The sequence below is a fragment of the Myxocyprinus asiaticus genome, chromosome 6 (assembly GCF_019703515.2).
Source record: "Myxocyprinus asiaticus isolate MX2 ecotype Aquarium Trade chromosome 6, UBuf_Myxa_2, whole genome shotgun sequence".
Classification (NCBI taxonomy): domain Eukaryota; kingdom Metazoa; phylum Chordata; class Actinopteri; order Cypriniformes; family Catostomidae; genus Myxocyprinus; species Myxocyprinus asiaticus.
This window is the reverse complement of record NC_059349.1, coordinates 871,032-889,326: the sequence shown is the minus strand read 5'-3', so window position 1 is coordinate 889,326 and position 18,295 is coordinate 871,032. Positions and strand designations below refer to the sequence as shown.

The 18,295-nt window shown below is 37.7% G+C and overlaps 1 protein-coding gene across 2 annotated transcripts; it reads left to right on the top strand.

The window, feature by feature from the left end:
• Positions 1-2,110: 2,110 nt before the first annotated feature.
• LOC127442921 (gastrula zinc finger protein XlCGF8.2DB-like) lies at positions 2,111-17,924 on the top strand. 2 transcript variants are annotated; one of them, XM_051701313.1, is made up of 3 exons: positions 2,111-2,233; positions 7,976-8,217; positions 8,471-17,924. In XM_051701313.1, exons 2-3 carry the CDS (start codon positions 8,133-8,135, stop codon positions 9,556-9,558), a joined length of 1,173 nt encoding a protein of 390 aa, XP_051557273.1. In that variant the 5' UTR covers positions 2,111-2,233; positions 7,976-8,132; the 3' UTR covers positions 9,559-17,924. The 2 variants fall into 2 exon arrangements, with proteins under 2 accessions (XP_051557273.1, XP_051557274.1); XM_051701314.1 differs by lacking the exon at positions 2,111-2,233 and having other exon boundaries at positions 8,134-8,266.
• Positions 17,925-18,295: the final 371 nt, after the last annotated feature.

Here is an 18,295-nt window from a genome sequence, read left to right as displayed (position 1 = left end):
CTTTGTTATAATACCACTGACAGTTGACTGTGGAATATTTAGTAGCGAGGAAATTTCACGACTGGACTTGTTGCACAGGTGGCATCCTATCACAGTACCACGCTGGAATTCACTGAGCTCCTGAGAGCGGCCCATTCTTTCACAAATGTTTGTAGAAGCAGTCTGCATGCCTAGGTGCTTCATTTTATACACCTGTGGCCATGGAAGTGACTGGAACACCTGAATTCAATTATTTGGATGGGTGAGCGAATACTTTTGGCAATATAGTGTATGAACACCTGAAGCTCCTTTAATACAGGTAATCCACTAAAATAACTAATAATTGTAGTAATGCTTGGATTTTCAACCGCAACTGGGAGAAACTTTCAGAATCAGAATGAGCTTTTTTTCCAAGTGTACTCATGTACACAAGGAATTTTTTTTGGTGATCAGAGAAACAAGCAAGTGCACACAGAACATTACAGTGAGAGACAGAATATAAAACAAAAGAGTATAAATAGACATACAAAAAATCGGACATATAACATAGAATGGCGTATGTACATGCGCAAGTAATAAAATATGTGCAAGGTAGGGGTATGTACAGTTATTGAATTAAAAATGAGTGAATTTACATATGTACATGAGATATTTATTTACATTATTGCACTATGGGGAGTCCTGAAGGCAGATTAGTTGTTCATGTGGCCTGAGGGTAAAAACTGTTCTTGTGCTTGGTTTTCTTGGTGCTGAGTGCTCTGTAGCACTGGCCAGAGGGCAACAGTTCAAAGAGGGAGTGGGCAGGATGTGTGGGGTCCAGAGTGATTCTACCTGCACGTTTCCTCACTCTGGAGACGTACAGATCTTTGAGGGTGGGCAGGGGGGCACCAATGATCCTCAGCAGTCCTGACTGTCCGTTGTAGTTTCATGCTGTCTTTGTCTTTTCTGAATTTGTTGTGCTTTATTATCATGCAGTAACACACTGACATAGTGATTGATGTATGTCGTCATAAAACAGAGACCCTCCCCTCCAAATCCTATCACAAGTGGTCACAGGAGACACATTTAAGCAACCAGGTGTAAACAGCGATGTGTCTCACCTGACCACATGTGATTGGATCACCCGAGATGGATCATAATACCAGGTGGAAATGGGGTCTAATTTTCAGATGCCCTGTCACAATACCCCGACTTGCGGTTTTGGACTTCCTTACTTACCCACTTGTCTTAAGTATTTCTGGTGTTTGGCCACAGTGTGCAAGTAGAGGTAAAGACTGTGAGTGTGTGTATGACTTGATCGCACGTTGGGATGTTTGTGTATTCAGAAGATTTCAGTGTGAATTGCTTGTGAAACAGTCACTATATGATTCAAGCTTTGCAAAGGAACTGTTGGCTTCCTGTCCCACAACACATTAATTTCAAAGTCCTTCTCTTCACTCACAAAGCCCTTCATTACTAGGACCCAATCATTACTCAAAACTCATCTTTTCAGGATTGCTTTTAATGTATGATTAATATTGTGTGAAATAGGTTTTACTGTATTGTTTTTATGACTATTTTTTAATTCATGTAAAGTGTCTTTGAATACCTTGAAAAGTGCTCTATAAATAAAATGTATTATTATTATGTTTTTAAAGGGCCAGGCAGCTTAAAACCAAGCGTTTCAGATGCATCTTTTTTTTTTCCCCAAACCACCTGAGTGCAAACCACTCCCCACAGTCATGACTAAACCATCAGGAATGTTTTCATTGGTCATCTCAATCATGCAGGCACTAGCTCAGACTATAGTTTAAGACTGTGAATGGATCGTATACCGACCAATGGTAAGATAAGCCTGCTGGTAATTTTCAGTAAGGGCATGGCTTGTTCTCAAGTGGTTTGGGGGGTAAAAAATAACGCGTTTTGGACAGAGGGACAGAGACAGGGTGAAAAATTATTATTTATATGAATTTTTTTGGTGCAAAAAACTTTACTAACATTCTAAGTCGACCTCAGGGAATATAATAAAATTATTAAAAAAAGAAAGAAAAAAAAGAGTATGCCATGACCCCTTTAATATTTTCCTCTTGGGTGTAATACGCATCCCTTCCTCCAGAGGGCGATAAACAGGAAGTATTTCACAGAGTTGTGTAGAAAGGTGAACTGGAAGAAGAGTGAAGCAGCAGCTGCACAAGCAAGTATTATTGTACTCATGCTGATTTTGCCAATACATCTAAAGTCCTGGTTGAGTAAAGTTCGTTTGTTCAACACATATGTAAGTTGATGTTTTAAATATGTTTGTTTAAGTACTGTTTTATTGTTTAGTGTTTGTTTCTCCGGATCTTATGAGTTACTATGCTGGGGGATGGAAATGTTTTTTTGGTTACATGATTGTTTAAAACAGCTTTTGATGTATGTTAAAGACCTTTTGACATTTTTTATTTTTAGAGGTTTTACTTGTATGGTTTGTACAGGGACTTTTTGTGTATGCCTGGCCTGTTGGAGACTCTTATTTTTAAGACTTAATTGGAATAGACAATATAGGACCTAGTCCTTGTTTTCATCATCAACATTATCATCCTTTTTTATCATCTCCTCATTGAAACTGTTTAAATCCTGCCAGCATTTGTCAGCTAAGCTTTCACATCCTATAGACTACTCTTCATGTGTCTTCCTTAAATGAAATAATTGAGACTGGACTATTTTTGAGTGCTAAATTCTGGGACTTAATTGTATTGTAATCTTCAATATGTCAATTTTGTTTCTTGTTATGTGTTTTTATTTAATATCTGGATTCATGTTTTTGTTGCAATTAAATAGTGTTGTCACAATACCAGTATTTTAGTGATACCAGTAAAATGTTACGATTTTTGATACCAATTTCGATACCACAGGAAAAAAAAAAATGTAATGTGCTATTAGACACACTCCTTAAGCCTATTAAAATGTTAACTGTCAATATAAACAAAATACATTGAAATATTTTCTTCAAGTTTTTTCATTAAGTAAACATTGCTTCAAGTTATGTTAGGTTCCTAAGGACCCTATGAAATCAGATTTTATTTTTTCCCAAAGTTCCACGTTTTCAATTTTTTTCCCCTTAAATTCCATGTTTTAAAGTTTAATTCCATTTAATCTGTTAAATTGTGTCTAATCAAATGAATCCAAACTTCAATCAAATGAAAATAGAACATTTACTTTTCAACATACCATTGCATTTTTTAATCAAATGGAGTGCTTTAGTAAAGATCCTCACATAATAATCTAATAACCAATATTGATCTTATTTTTATTAAACAAAGTACTGCACAACAGATCATCACATTACAGCTCTGGAAAAGATCAAGAGACCACTGCAAAATGATCAGTTTCTCTGGATTTACTATTTATAAATATGTGTTTTAGTAAAATGAGCATTTTGTTTTATTCTATAAAGTACTGATGACATTTCTCCCAAATTCCAAATAAAACATTGTCATTTAGAGCATTTATTTGCAGAAAACGACAACTGGTCAAAATAACAAAAAAGATGCAGTGTTTTCAGACCTCGAATAATGCAAAGAAAACAAGTTCATATTCATTTTTAAACAACACAATACTAGTGTTTTAACTTAGGAAGAGTTCAGAAATCAATATTTGGTGGAATAACCCTGATTTTCAATCACAGCTTTCATGCGTCTTGGCATGCTTTCCGGCACTCATGCTTGTAATATACTGTATAGGTTCAACGTTATAATAATAATAATACATTTTTATCAACACTAGTAATGTATTTCTGTTGTAATTTCTTAAATTTCACACGTGAAGCTTTTATTTTGAATCAAACTTTTATTTTGACATTAAGGCTTTTCCGGTTCTGTGTTTGTGATGGTAGTTTTACACTTATGGAAAAGACATTGGTTACATGACACAGTGTGATTATTGAAGTGCAAAATGCTGCGATTAATTATATAAATATTAGACTTGGGATCGATAAGATTTTCATGCATCAATAATCAGGAAATTTTCCAGTTCACATTGATGCATTGTCCTTTGTTAGTTGGCCGATGAAGGCTTTTGTTGGCAAATAATTGAAAGTCTATATATTCCATTTTAAGAGTGTAGTCCTTCATTAGACCAAGGTGATACAGGCAGAGATCCATGAGGTGCATCGCAGTTCAACCAGCAGGTCATTTCGGTGAGGTCTATCCTATGTCCAAAGTTCAAGCAGTGGCATATGATGTATCCCATGTCTTATGGTTTGAGTTGACATCAGTTCATCCCCTGAAGTCCATCGTAATAGACTGAAGTGATGTTTGGCCGGCACCAGCTGCATTAGTTGTCATCACTCAGAGACACATAGCAGTAGAGCCCGACACCAAGCAGGAATGGAGGTGGATCTGGCCGGTTCTGGTAACCTCGGGATATGAATCCTGAGGTTGAGACAGGGAAACAAATAGAATGATAGTGTAGATGGCATTAAATGTTATAGAGAATGATAAATGTTCCTAGTTCCGGCAGACCTAACTAGAGCAGCCTAATTGTATTGTAATTCTATAGTTTAGGAGATGATCTACCTCCTTTTGTGGAATTTGATATTCTAGGAACTATTAACAGGCCAGAATTTTGCAATCGTACTGAACGTGATGGAATATAGCATGGCAGAAGGTCACTTAAGTACTGTGGAGCTAGACCATTTAAAACTTTGTACGTAGTTAACAAAATGTTAAAATTTATACTAAATTTAACAGGTATGCAATGTACCGATGATAAAATAGGGCTAATATGATCATATTTATTGGTTCTAGTCAGCACTCTGGCTGCTGCATTTTGAACCAATTGAAGTTTATTTATCGAGCTTGCAGGACATCCTGCCAATAATGCATTACAATAATCTAGTCTTGAGGTCATGAATGTATGAATTAGTTTTTCGGCATCAGCAATGGAGAGCATGTGTCGTAACTTGGCAATATTTTTGAGGTGGAAGAATGCTGTTCTACAAACATTGGAAAATTGATTTTCAAAGGACAGATTGGTATAAAATATAACAAAGTTCTTTGCTATAGAAGACGATGTAACAGTACATCCATTGAGTGTCAAATTATATTTTAGCAGCTTATTTTTAGAGGTTTTTGGTCCAATAATTAGTACCTCTGTTTTTTTTTTTTTTTCGGAATTGAATAGAAGGAAATTTCTGGCCATCCAATCTTTGATTTCATTGATATTCTCTGCTAATTTGGAGAATTGTGAAATTTTGTTGGGTTTCGAAGAAATATAAAGTTGGGTATCGTTGGCATAACAGTGGAAACTCATTCCATGATTCCTGATAATATCTCCCTGGGGAAGCATATATAAGGAGAAAAGCAGAGGCCCTAAATCTGATCCCTGTGGCACTCCATACTTTTGTTTGATTTAACAATTCCTCGTTTACACAGACAAAGTGGTAGTGGTCTGCTAAACAGGACCTAAACCATGCTAATGCAAGTCCACAAATGGCAACATAATTCTCTAGCCTATTCAAGAGAATATCGTGATCTATCATGTCAAAGGCAGCACTAAGATCTAAAAGCACTAGAAGAGAAATGCAGCTGCGATCAGATGATAAGAGCAAGTCATTTGTAACTGATAAGTGCAGTCTCTGTACTGTGATGGGGCCTAAATCCTGACTAAAACTGTTCATATATACAATTTATCTGTAGAAATGAACATAGTTGGGAGGACACTACCTTTTCTGGTATTTTCAACATAAGCAGGAGATTTGAAATCGGTCTATAATTAGCCAATTTTCCAGGATCAAGCTGTGGCTTCTTAATAAGCGGTTTGATAACTGCCATTTTAAAGTTTCTTGGGAAATATCCTAAGGATAGCGAGGAGTTAATAATATTAGGAAGAGGTTCTGAGATCACAGGGAATATCTCTTTTTAAGAGCTTAGCTGGTATTGGATGTAACATACATGTTGTGGCTTTTGATGTTTCGATACATTTTGTTAGCTCTTCATGATCTATGACAGCGAAGGATTGAAGTTGCTTGTGAGGAAAATTATGAGATACTGTTTTCTGTGGTACTGTGACAGACGATTGCATAATTAAAAAAAAAAAATCTGATTATTTCAGTTTTATCAGTAAAGAAATTCATGAAGTCATTACTATTGTGCTGCGACAGAATACGTGGTTCAGTCGAGGCTTTATTCCTAACTAATTTAGCAACAGTACTGAATAAACACCTAGGATTGTTGTGGTTTTTGAGTTTGCTAAAATATGCTGACCTGGCAGCTTTTAGTGCCTGTCTGAAGCTACAGACACTATCCTTCCATGCATCGCGAAATACCTCTAATTTTGTATTCTTCCACTTGCGCTCCATTTTCCGAGCTGCTTTATTGAGAGCATGAGTGTGATCGTACTATGGTGTGGGGCTTTTTTTCTTGAATTTTCTTGAATCGAAGGGGGGCATCATGAATGCTAGAGAAGACTGTATATTTTCTGATATTACTTCAAGTTCTTTTAGACTTTTTAGCTTACTGAGTATATGAGATAAATCTGGAAGATTATTAGTGAAGCTATCTTTAGTGGTGGAAAGAATAGTTCTACCTGAACGTTAGCGTGGTGTAGATTGAGTAACATTAGCAGCATACGAGAGACAAGATAATGATCTGAGATGTCATCACTCTGCGGCAGAATTTCTGTAGTATCAATCTCAAATCCATATGACAGAATTAAATCTAGTGTATGATTATGGCGATGAGTTGGTCCTGTCACATTTTGTCTGACTCCTTGAGAGTTTAGAATATCGATAAATACTAATCCCAATGTGTCATTTTCATTATCTATGTGAATGTTGAAGTCACCAACAATCAAAGCTCTATCTACATTAACTGCTAGATCAGATAGAAAATGTGCAAATTCACCAAGGAAACCAGAGTAAGGCCTGGGTGATCTATATACTGTAGCAAGAGCAAAAGACGACAGAGATTTTTTATTTATATCTGATGTTGTCATATTAAGCATTATTAGTTCAAAAGACTTGAACTTATATCCTGTCCTGTGAGTAACAGCAAAAACTTCACTGTAAATTGCAGCTACAACAACACCTCCTCGACCCTTCAGACAAGGCTGATGTTTATAACAATAACCTGGGGGAGTGGATTCATTTAAACTAATATATTCATCCGGTTTAAGCCAGGTTTCAGTCAAACAGAGCACATCCAAACTATGATCTGTAATAATTTCATTTACAGTTAGTGCTTTTGTTGAAAGAGATCTAATGTTTAGTAGCCCTACATTTATATGATGTTTATCTTAAAAAAAAAAAAAAAAAATCTTTTTTTTTTTGTTATTTACGTTTTACCTTAATCAAATTTTTTCTAAATGATTTAGTGAGGGTTTTGTGTCTGGTAGTTCGGAGAACAGACACAGTTTCTATGTGATATCTAGGTGATACACTCTCTGTGTTGTTGTTTATGTGACCTGTTTGACGTCTCAAGGCAGAGAAATTGCATTTATGTAGTTACTCCAGTTTTTTTTTTTTTTTTTTTTTTTTACACTAACCTGCAAAATTGTCCACGTCACTTCGTTAATTCTTTAAGTACAAAAATCTTCAAAACTTTTGTATGTATGGTGAATAGATTCACAACTGCCACCTGCCGCATCAACGCACCTGAGCCTTGTCCTACGTGTGACCGGCTTCAGTAATTGTTATATCACCGCCTTGTGGTCTCCCTATTACGCTGGACTACATGAAACAGAAGACCAACTGAGAGTTTATTGGAAAGCACACAAATTAAGCTTCTAATTTAAATGTCAACTAATATCAATATATCGATGACTCAAAAACGACGTGCCTAATAAATCTATAGTCTGCAGGTGCTGTGCGCATCAGTGTATGTGCACTCTGTCTCTCATCTACTACAATAAGAACAGCACACGATGCTCATAAAAAATGTGGTGTCTTCAACATATGAGTGGCTTAACACATTCACTTTGCAGCACATGCAGACTTTATATTTATTTAATTAAATCACATCTTTTTCTTTTTTGGCAGATCTTCTCCACATTCACAAAGAGATTGTGACTCACCTGTGCAGTGAAACCACCCCCTCAGAAATTCACCAATAAATGCTCTGATTATTTCCATCATCTTAGAAGTGAAGAAAGAAAAAGGTGTAACCACTGAAGCCTACTGACATACTATTGTAAAAATGCAGTTTGTTAAAGAGGAGAGTGAAGACATGAGTGATCCAGAGTCACACAGAATGAAAAATGAAGATACTGAGGAACAAAGAGGTTTGTGTCCATTCTTGATTCTTCATAATGACTGTCGAGGAACATTAAGGTAACAAAGCTTCATACAGTTCATTAGATATGGCAGCTGTAGTTATAAAATCATAGAAACAGTAAAATTATAGTTAGAAAATAATACCAGCATCTACATGAGAATTACGAAACTAATCTTCAGCATATTAAAGATCTTAAAGAAAATAGGGGTTCATTTTATTTTGTTTTTCACATTTGTCTCCATTTATTTTTTTCATTTTAGACTTGATTGAAGTGAAAGAGGAAAGTCAAGAACTGAATGATGTGGAGGAGAAAAATCAGTGTCAAGAATTTGAGAATTTAATGACTAGAGAAGAATATTTTAGTGGCTTAAAGACTGAAATAAATTTCTCAAAGAAAATAACTCAAAAAATAAGAGTCAAAAATTATTTTACATGCCTTCAATGTGGAAATAGTTTCTTATATAAAAGAAACCTTAAGACTCACATGAAAATCCACTCTGGAGAAAAGCCCTTCACCTGCCATCAGTGTGGAAGGAGTTTTACATATAGTGGGGATCTTAAGCGACACACGAGAATTCACACCGGAGAAAAGCCTTTTGCATGCCTTCAATGTGGAAATAGTTTCTTGTATAGAAGAAACCTTAATATTCACATGAGAATACACACTGGAGAGAAGCCTTTCACATGCCATCAGTGTGGAAAGAGTTTCACAGAGAGAGGAGGGTTTAAGCGTCACATGAGAATTCACACTGGAGAGAAGCCTTTCACATGCCATCAGTGTGGAAAGAGTTTCACAGAGAGAGGAGACCTTATAAATCACCTACGACTTCACTCAGGAGAGAAGATTTTTACATGCCTTCAATGTGGAAATAGTTTCTTATATAAAAGAAACCTCAAGACTCACATGAAAATCCACTCTGGAGAGAAGCCCTTCACCTGCCTTCAGTGTGGAAAGAGTTTTACATATAAAGGAAATCTTAAGACTCACATGAGAATTCACACGGGAGAGAAGCCTTTCATATGCTCTCAGTGTGGAAAGAGTTTCACACAAACAGCCCATCTCACAATTCATCTGCGCAATCACTCTGGATTAAAGCCATTTAATTGTGATCAGTGTGGCAAGACATATACGCGTGCATCACATCTAAAAGTACACATGGCAAGTCATACAAATGAAAAGACTTGCGTGTGTTCTTTTTGTGGAAAGAGTTTCATTACATCAGCACATGTGAAAATCCATGAGAGAGTGCATACTGGAGATAAGCCATACCACTGCACTTCGTGTGGGAAGAGTTTCACCCAATTAAGTAATTTACAGACTCATTTAAAAAAGTGTTTTTCAAAGTGAGCAAAGTTAATTTCAGGTACAACAATTTCTGTGTTGTAACTAGAGCTATCAAAATTAATCCGTTAATGCATGTGATTTAATTTAAAATGTTGGTAACACTTTACAAAATGGTTCCATTTGTTAACATGAACTAACAATAAACAAACCTTTTACACAATTTATTAATATCGGTTCATGTTAATTTCAACATATACTAACATAACCTTTGATTTTAAAAATGTATATTTTAACATTAGTTCATGCACTATGAACTAACATTAACAATGAACAATTGTATTTTTAACTAACATTAAAAAATATTTATAAATGCTGTAAAAATATCTTGTTCATTGTTAGTTCATAATACCTAATGCATTAACTAATGTTAGCAAATTGAACCTTATTGTAGTGTTACCAAAAGGTTTAACACGTGAATTTTTATTAATCAAGTTTCAAGATCTTTATTGTCATCTGTGCTTTTTTGCACAATGAAATTCTTTTGTAAACTCCTCTCAAAAAACAGGGGTAACAGGGCATATATATATATATATATATATATATATATATATATATATATATATATATAACATTTTTTTTTAAAAAACAATGTAATAAAATAAAAAGCAATATAATATAAAAAAAATATGCACAATAAAAGCAATACCCACCTTTAAAAAGAGATAAATATAAATATGAAAAGAGATGCAGTGCAGGTACTGATAAAGTGACCAGTAGTGTTAAAGTGTCAGTGACTATCATTGCATTATGGAATGTGTGTATAATAGTCCAGTTGGTAAAGTGCAGTGTAGTTTAGCATGGGGAGGTCTTATCCTGATGGCACCAGTGGTAGTGGATGGCGACTATTGATCATCCTGATGGCCTGGGAATATAAGCTGTCCAGGAGTCTGGAAGATCTGGCTGCAGTATTTCAATACCGCTTGCCAGACTTCATGAGGGTGAAGAATTTATAGGCAGGATGGGTGAGATCACTGATTACATTACTAGCCCATTTGAACATTCTTTTATTGTAGATGTCCTGGAGTAAGGGGAGATTCATCCCTGTGATTTTCTGGGCTAACCGTAACACCCTCTGCAATGCCTTCCTGTCTTGTGCTATGCTGTTGCCATACCACACAGTTATGCAACAGGGTAACACACTTTCTACAGTACATCTGTAAAAGTTGTTGAGGATTTGTGATAACATACCGAACTTCCTCAGTCTCAGAAGGAAGTACATCCTCTGATTGGCCTTTTTAACCAACTGCGTTGTGTTCTTTGTCTACTTTAAGTCCTCGCAGATGTGGACACAGAGGAACTTGTAGCTTTCCACTCTCTCTGCCTCAGAGTCTCCAATCATTAGTTGCCAATGGAATCGCTCGCCCCTCCTCATGTCCCATCCATCTTCTTGGTCTTGCTGATGTTCAGTGTGAGATTGTTAGTCTCACACCATGTGACCAATTCTGACACCTCTCTCCTGTAGGCCGTCTCATCATTGCCTGTGATAAGACCAATGACTGTGGTGTTATCAGTAAACTTTATGATGACATTGTTGGGTTGGGCAGCAACACAGTCATGTGTGAAGAGAGTGTACAGCATAGGGCTGAGTACACAGCCTTTAGGTGTGCCTGTGTTCATGATGAGGGTGCTAGAGGAGTGTTTTCCGAGAGGAACATGTTGGGGTCTACCAGTGAGGAAGTTCTGTAACCAGTTACACAGTGTAGGAGGTAACCCTAGGTTGTGCAGGTTAGTTATGGGTATTGAGGGGATGATAGTATTAAATGCAGCGCTGTAGTCAATAAAAAGTAGTCTGGCATAACTGTCCTTATTTTCCAGGTGGGCTAGTATTGTGTGTATGCTAAATGAGACCGCATCCGCTGTGGATCTGTTTGTCCTGTACGCAAACTATAGTGAGTCCAGGGTTGCTGGTATAATGCTCAGGATGTGGTCCTTGACGAGGCTCTCAAAACATTTCATGAGAACCGCTGCAGTTCTGGAAACATCCCATTCAGTACATGCAAAGCAGTCTTTCAGTGTCTGTTCAGCTACCTCAGACCACACTCTGATTGTTTTCTTCACTGGGGCACACTGTTTCAGTTTCTTTTTATAAACTGGATATAAGAAGTGTGTGGTGTGGTCTGAGCATTCGAGATGAGGTCGGGGTTTAGCTTTGTAAGCTCTCTGTATCTTGGTATATACATGATCCATCGTAGCAACACATTTACCAATTTTCACATGTTTCTAACATTTTATTCAGCTCCATGTGAGTTATAAAAACTGGTTGGAGTAGGGCAAAACCTTTGCGACGTGTCCGGCGGGGACATCACACTGATGTACACACCACAAACAAACACAACAGTGATTCCATGTCAATGATCAAGTGATGGAGGTAGGACCTCTTTGTACCCGTTCCCATTGAGCCTTCGAAGCATCAAGGTCAAGGTCAACTTTATTTATAAAGCACATTTCTAATACAACTAATGTATCCCAAAGTGCTCTACAAAGATATTTTCAACAATAAGAAGCAGAAATAAAATAATACAAAAGTTAAGATAAAACCAATCCCCTTCTGAATGAGACGCAAAAGCCAGGGTATAAAAGTGACAGGGTTGATTTAAAAGCATTGAGAGTGGGAGCTGAGCTAATTCTCAATCACCTTAATGTTTTAGGCATGACCGAGGTATCTGAAGAAGGAATTTATCGGCAGATCTAAGATTCCTTACAGGCTGATGTAAAATCAGCAGATCTGATAAGAAGGGGCGTGGCCAGTTAAAGATTTAAAAACAAATAATAGAACCTTAAAATGGATCCTGTATTTGATGGGTAACCAGTGAAGAGAGGCCAGAATAGGGGTAATACTGTCTCTCTCTCTCTCTCTGGCGCCAGTCAGTAATCTTGCAGCAGCATTCTGTACCAACTGCAAATGGTATAAAGATGACTGGCTGAGGCCCAGATACACAGCATAGCAATAAGCCTAGATGATACAAAAGCATGTAGTACCATCTCCATGTCTTTAAATGAGAGCATCGGTTTTAACTTTGCAATTAACCTTAGTTGAAAAAAGCTTCTTTTCACCACCGCACTGACTTGTTTCTCAAAGTTTAGCTCAGAGTCAAAGACTACACCAAGACTTTTGCATAAGGGCGAACGGCTCTGGAGAAAGACCCCATATAGTAAAAAATTCGAGGGCCGGTGCTAAGAGAACCAAAAACAACAATTTCAGTTTTGTTCTCATTTAGATGGAGAAGGTTCCTAGCCATCCAACATTTTACATCTTCAAGACACACATTAATATTTGCAGAGGAGCCATTATCAGGATGCAGTGGAACATACAGCTGTGTATCGTTGGCATAGCAATAAGAAATATGATATTTCTTAAAAATAGAACCCAAAGGTATCATATACTATGAAAATAAAATAAGGCTTAAAATAGAACCTTGAGGCAGGCCACAGGAGAAAGGCACAGGGGGAGATGTGTGGTTACCAATTCTAACTGCCAAAGACCTGCCTGTCTGACCTGGCTGTGCCACTAATACCAACCTCCTGCTTTAAGCAGGCTAAAAGGATGCTATGATGAACTGTATCGAACAGCGCAGTTATATCAAGCAAAATTCAAATTACTGTGCTACAAGAGTCCAAAGTAAGCAAAGGTAATTTGTCACTTTAAGAAGAGTGGTTTCTTTACTATGACGGGGTCTAAACCCAGATTGGAATTTATCAAAAATATTATATTCTGCTTAAAATGAGGAAAGTGTGAAAAGACTATCTTCTCAAGAACTTTCAATAAAAAGTAATTGTAGAGAGAGGTCAAAAGTTGTTAAAGTTGGTAGGATCAAGATTTGGCTTCTTAAGAAAAGGCATAATCACTGCGTGCTTAAGGCTGGAAGGAACAACGCCAGTGCTTAAGCTATTCATAATGGCCAAAACAGATGGACCATTCAAGCCAAGCACATCTCTAAAATGCCGTGTGGGCATAATATCCCAAGGTGAAGAAGTGCGTTTCATCTTAAAAATTATATCTGTAAGCTTAGAAAGAGAGAGGGGGGTAAAAATGAGTTAACTGAGCAGAATAAGTAGGAATAGAAGGATCATAGCTCTTAATAGAAATACAGGAATGCAGAGCAGCTACCTTGCTCATAAAAAAAATCTAAAAAGATTACACAAGACTCATGGGTAGCATCTGGATATGAAGTAACACTGGGATTAATTATTTTGTCCAAAATATTAAACAGAACATTTGAGTTATGTGAGTTTTTAGAAATTAAATCTGAAAAATATTTAGTTTTCTCAGCTTTTACAGAGAGCTGATAAGCAGACAGACTGTTCTTTAAGATCTCATAGGATACTTGTAACTTGTCTTGTTTCCATTTGCATTCAGCTTTCCGGCATTCCTGCCTAAGGGCTTGTGTATGGTTATTAAACCAAGGCTGTGTCCAAGGTTTGGGAGACTTGGTTCTAAAACGGGAAATAGAGTCCAGAATATTTGTAAAGGTCTCATTAAACAACATAGAAAGCTCCTCAGTACACAAACTAATCGAAGGGGCTTCCATAATGCTAGATGCTTTAGACTCTGAAAATTCCATTGCTGTGAAAGAAGAGATGGGACAAAAATGATACCGAGGCTTGTGCTCAATCAGAGGAATATATGAAAATATTGCATTAAAAGTAACAGCCATATGATTAGACAGACAAAATTCATTGATATCAGTATTACATATTGGAAGACCAAGGGATAAAACAAGATCAAGCGTATGTCCGTGTTCATGCATAGGACCAGTAACTTGCTGTGTAAAGTCAAATTAATCAGTGAGTTGCACAAACTCCTTCACCAAATGATGGGAAGGGCAACAAACATGAATATTAAAGTCACCCACAATGAGAAGTTTATCTGCTGTAGGGATGATAGTAGAAAGAAAAGTCCCAAATTCATGAGTAAAGTCCTTTTATGATATCTAGGTGCAGTGTTTCCCATAGGATTTTGTGAGACTATGGGGGTGGACCTCCGACCCTCTCGGGGGGTCCGGGGGCATGCTCCCCTGTAAGAAAATGTTGTACATTTTAAAGTGAAATACTTCCATCTGGTGCACTTTGAGAGCAAAATTAAGAGGCTAGTGTTGTGCTCTTGTAAACAATTTTGTAGCTGACTGAACTGACTGGTGCGTGAGAGAGAGCGCAAAACACAACCTTTTATTTTATGTTATTATGAGACTGAGAAGTGCAATTATAATATGATACAGTATTATTTTTATAACTTTGAGGATTTGTTGTATGCAATAGTAATATATTTCTGTCTTATTTACTTTTTCACCTGGAGGCTGCAGTGTATTGTTCAGCATTTTATTTTATGTAAGCATCGTAGGCAACATTCATATCAGTATTGTAACGGTAAACATACAAGGCACTGTGGCCCCTCAGCACACTAGAGTAGAAGGGGGGGGACATTGCCATTTATCAAGCGCTGAAACTTTGCTTGATGCAGAATAATCTGGAATCATGTTAAACTTTGCAACCTGAACTTGTTCAGAACGTTAAATCTTTGTGACACCTGCGCTAAAAACAATCAAGATGCAGCCCCATGAATGAAACACAATGCAGGTGTCTCGACATGCGTTTTTGAAACCTGACGTTCTTTTTAACTTGACACTATCTAAAAATGTGCCGGTCCTGCGTGAGACACTGAAGAAATAGCGAGACACGGTGCAGCAGGTATGGACGATTGTCCAGTGTGTGTTTACAAAGGAAAACAATGGAAAAACGGAGCAGATGCATGCAAAAACACGTGCAGTGTGAACGGCCCGTAACACATCCGTTTGTGTGAGTGAGAGCGCATGGGCGAAACAAGTTTGGAAGTCCTGTATATTTTTTCATAAATTACAAACCCAAACTCAAAGTCCTACTTGAAAAAGTGACCCGCAACCGGCGGACCTCTAACGTGAACTGCTCTAAGAGTGCTGACAACAGTGTATTCACGTGTGTACCCAGAACAAAATGTCACCCCTCAAGTAGTTTTTGCTGAGCTTTCCTACCAGGGCAGGAGCCAATTGCATGGTTTGCGTAGTGGTTAAATCCGCTACTAATGGTGCTTCTTTCAATGAAAAATACAGCCGTTCGAGCAGCAAGCAACCACGGGAAAAGGTGAGGAAGCCAGAGAGTTGAAAAAATGCTCTCCACCGGGATTTCGTCTGCACAGATCCGGAACAAAGAAATGTAAATTAAGAAGGGATTGACGATCATAAGTCAATGCAGCAGTAGTTTTCAGAGCATAGAGGCACACCACCAACAGCAGTAAATATAAAACAAGTGGCACAAATGAGAAACGACGGCAATCCAACAACCATCCAGGTACCATATTGAATCCTAAATGTTAATGTAGTGTTGTAGTACTTGAGACCAGACCATATTTTTATGGTTTTGATCTTATGGACTCTGGAGCATTTGGACTCAGTCTTGACTCGGACTCGAACAAGTGTGGACTCTGACTTTACCCCGAAACCAGTTGAGTCCCTTCAAAAAAATATACCATGAGCGCTCTGACTTATCTGAAAAACATTTTTCTGACTGACAATTTCAGCGATATTGTATTTCCCGCATTTCTGTCAGCTGTGTTGAATCTGAATTAGTGATACCCAGTTCTCTAATGAATAGGCCCTGTGGCAGTCTGAGCAAGAGATGGACACAGTGGGTGCATTGTCAAGGCTAGGAGAGGCATTTATTTGAAATAATAATAAACAGAACATTTTCAAAAAGGGAAATAAATAATGTCCAAGATAAAAACTGTCCAAAATAAAGTGGAATCTGGCGTCCTCGTGGTGAAAGGGGGGCGTTGTGTAGGATGGGGAGTGTCCACAAGATGATCTACATGCGCTCCCTTCCATGATCTGTGGGGTGAGGGGTGCAGCTCCTTTGGCCTCTCAGCTTCCCTGGGCTGTGGCTAGTGTGAGGGGAAAGGTTGCCCTGCATCCATGCCCATCGGCCACTATGTGTGCTCCAATTGTTGAATTAGTTGCGACGCCTGGTGGGGTGCAGGTCTGGCATGCGTCTAATTCGTCTGGTACCCTCCCCACTCTGCTCCTGGATCTGCGAGGACGCCAGTGTGTGTGACCAGGAGAAAGAATTCGTCTCCCTGAGTAGAGGCGCGCTCTGCATTTTAATGGAAGCGTTGATGTGGCTCCACTCGCAAGAGATGTGCCTATTCATCTGCTGCCCAAACAAGGCTCATAAAGTTACGCCTCTCCTCGACTCCAGCCCACTCCCATTGTGAGACTGGCTGAAGAATGGTATATGTCTCATCACTGTCACGACTGCTATGTTGATCGGAACTGCACCCAAGAATTTCACACACCATTGCACTTGTGTATATGGCTGTGTGACAATAAAGTGATTTGATTTGATTTGATTTGAGAATGGCCCTAAGAGGCGGGGCGATGATGACGAGAGGGAGGGGTGGGTCGTTCCACCACAGCCCTTTTCCACTGCAGAGACTAAAGTCAGTTTTAGGTACTTTTCCCCGGGACTACTACTATTCTGCGTTTTCACAATTGAGGAACTATAGCGCCTTGTAGCCATTTTAAAGGACATTTTTAGCTTCTACTCCAGGCTTGGTACTTTTGTGGGCATGGAGGAACTGTGGGAGGTGCTGCAACCTATGATTGGTCAAAAACCTATGACGCACAAAACACTGAGAAATGCAAAAAGGCATTTGTAAACAGACTGCTAGCTGCTAGCCTGCTACTCAAATGATTGCGCTAATTTTACAATTCCCTGATTTACTTAATGGAAATAACAAAATAAATTAAATAAAAATAAATAAAAGTATTGAGAGAGATGGAAAATAAGAATTCCTGTTTTTATTTGCTTTTACAAATATACTATGTATTTACCCTGAATTATTTTTACTTATTGAACTTATATGTAACCTTACAAGTTTAAAATGTTTACCTTGTTTCATATATTTTACAATTTATGCTTGTTTGACATACTTTTACTGTAGTACCTTTGAATAACTATTAGATGGCATCAATGTATTAGTTTTGAGGGCAATGCTGAAACTGCAATAATGTAACCTTGGAGTATGCAAAGGCCTCTGTGTGTTTGTTACAGGCAGCTGTGTGTTTAAACATACAAAGAGAAAAAGTGCAGGTGTGGCATCAGTGTGTGTGTGTGTGTATATATATATATATATATATATGAAAGGTGAAAGTCACACTCTCCCAACAACATAAAGATATACATATTTGGACAGGGGGATGGACCAAACAGCCAGTGAACAAAAATGGAGCATATGAAAAGATGTTCAACAGGAGGGCACGTCCTTGGAGTGTTGTCTTTTAATAATTGTGGTGTTGGCATGTATAAGCAATTTTTATGTTCAATAAAACAACTAAAACATTTGCTTGGAGAGGTTTTTGGACACCTAGGTAGAAAAAGGCCACAATAGTTCCCAAATATGTAACTTTAGATTCTTTAGTATTATAATCTCAAAACTTTACCCTGATAAGAGTTGACATAATTAAGAATAACACACAAGATGCTTTTTGGATATTCCCTAGTTTCAACCTGATATACACTGATGAGCCAAAACATTATGACCACTCAGAGGTGAAGCGAAAAACACTGACCATCTCCTAACAAGGCCACATGTCAAGGTCTGGGTAGATTGGATGGTAAGTAAACAATCAGTTCTCATAGTCAATGTGTTAAATGCAGTAGAAATGGGCAGGAGTAAAGACCTGAGCAACTTTGACAAGGGCCAAATTGTTAT

What these genes read in the sequence shown, in the direction of transcription:
- LOC127442921 (XM_051701313.1), top strand. Translation starts at nt 8,133, where the DNA reads ATGCAGTTTGTTAAAGAGGAGAGTGAAGACATGAGTGATCCAGAGTCA. An exon ending in AGATACTGAGGAACAAAGAG is followed by an intron (nt 8,218 to 8,470) that starts GTTTGTGTCCAT and finishes TTTTCATTTTAG; the next exon opens with ACTTGATTGAAGTGAAAGAG.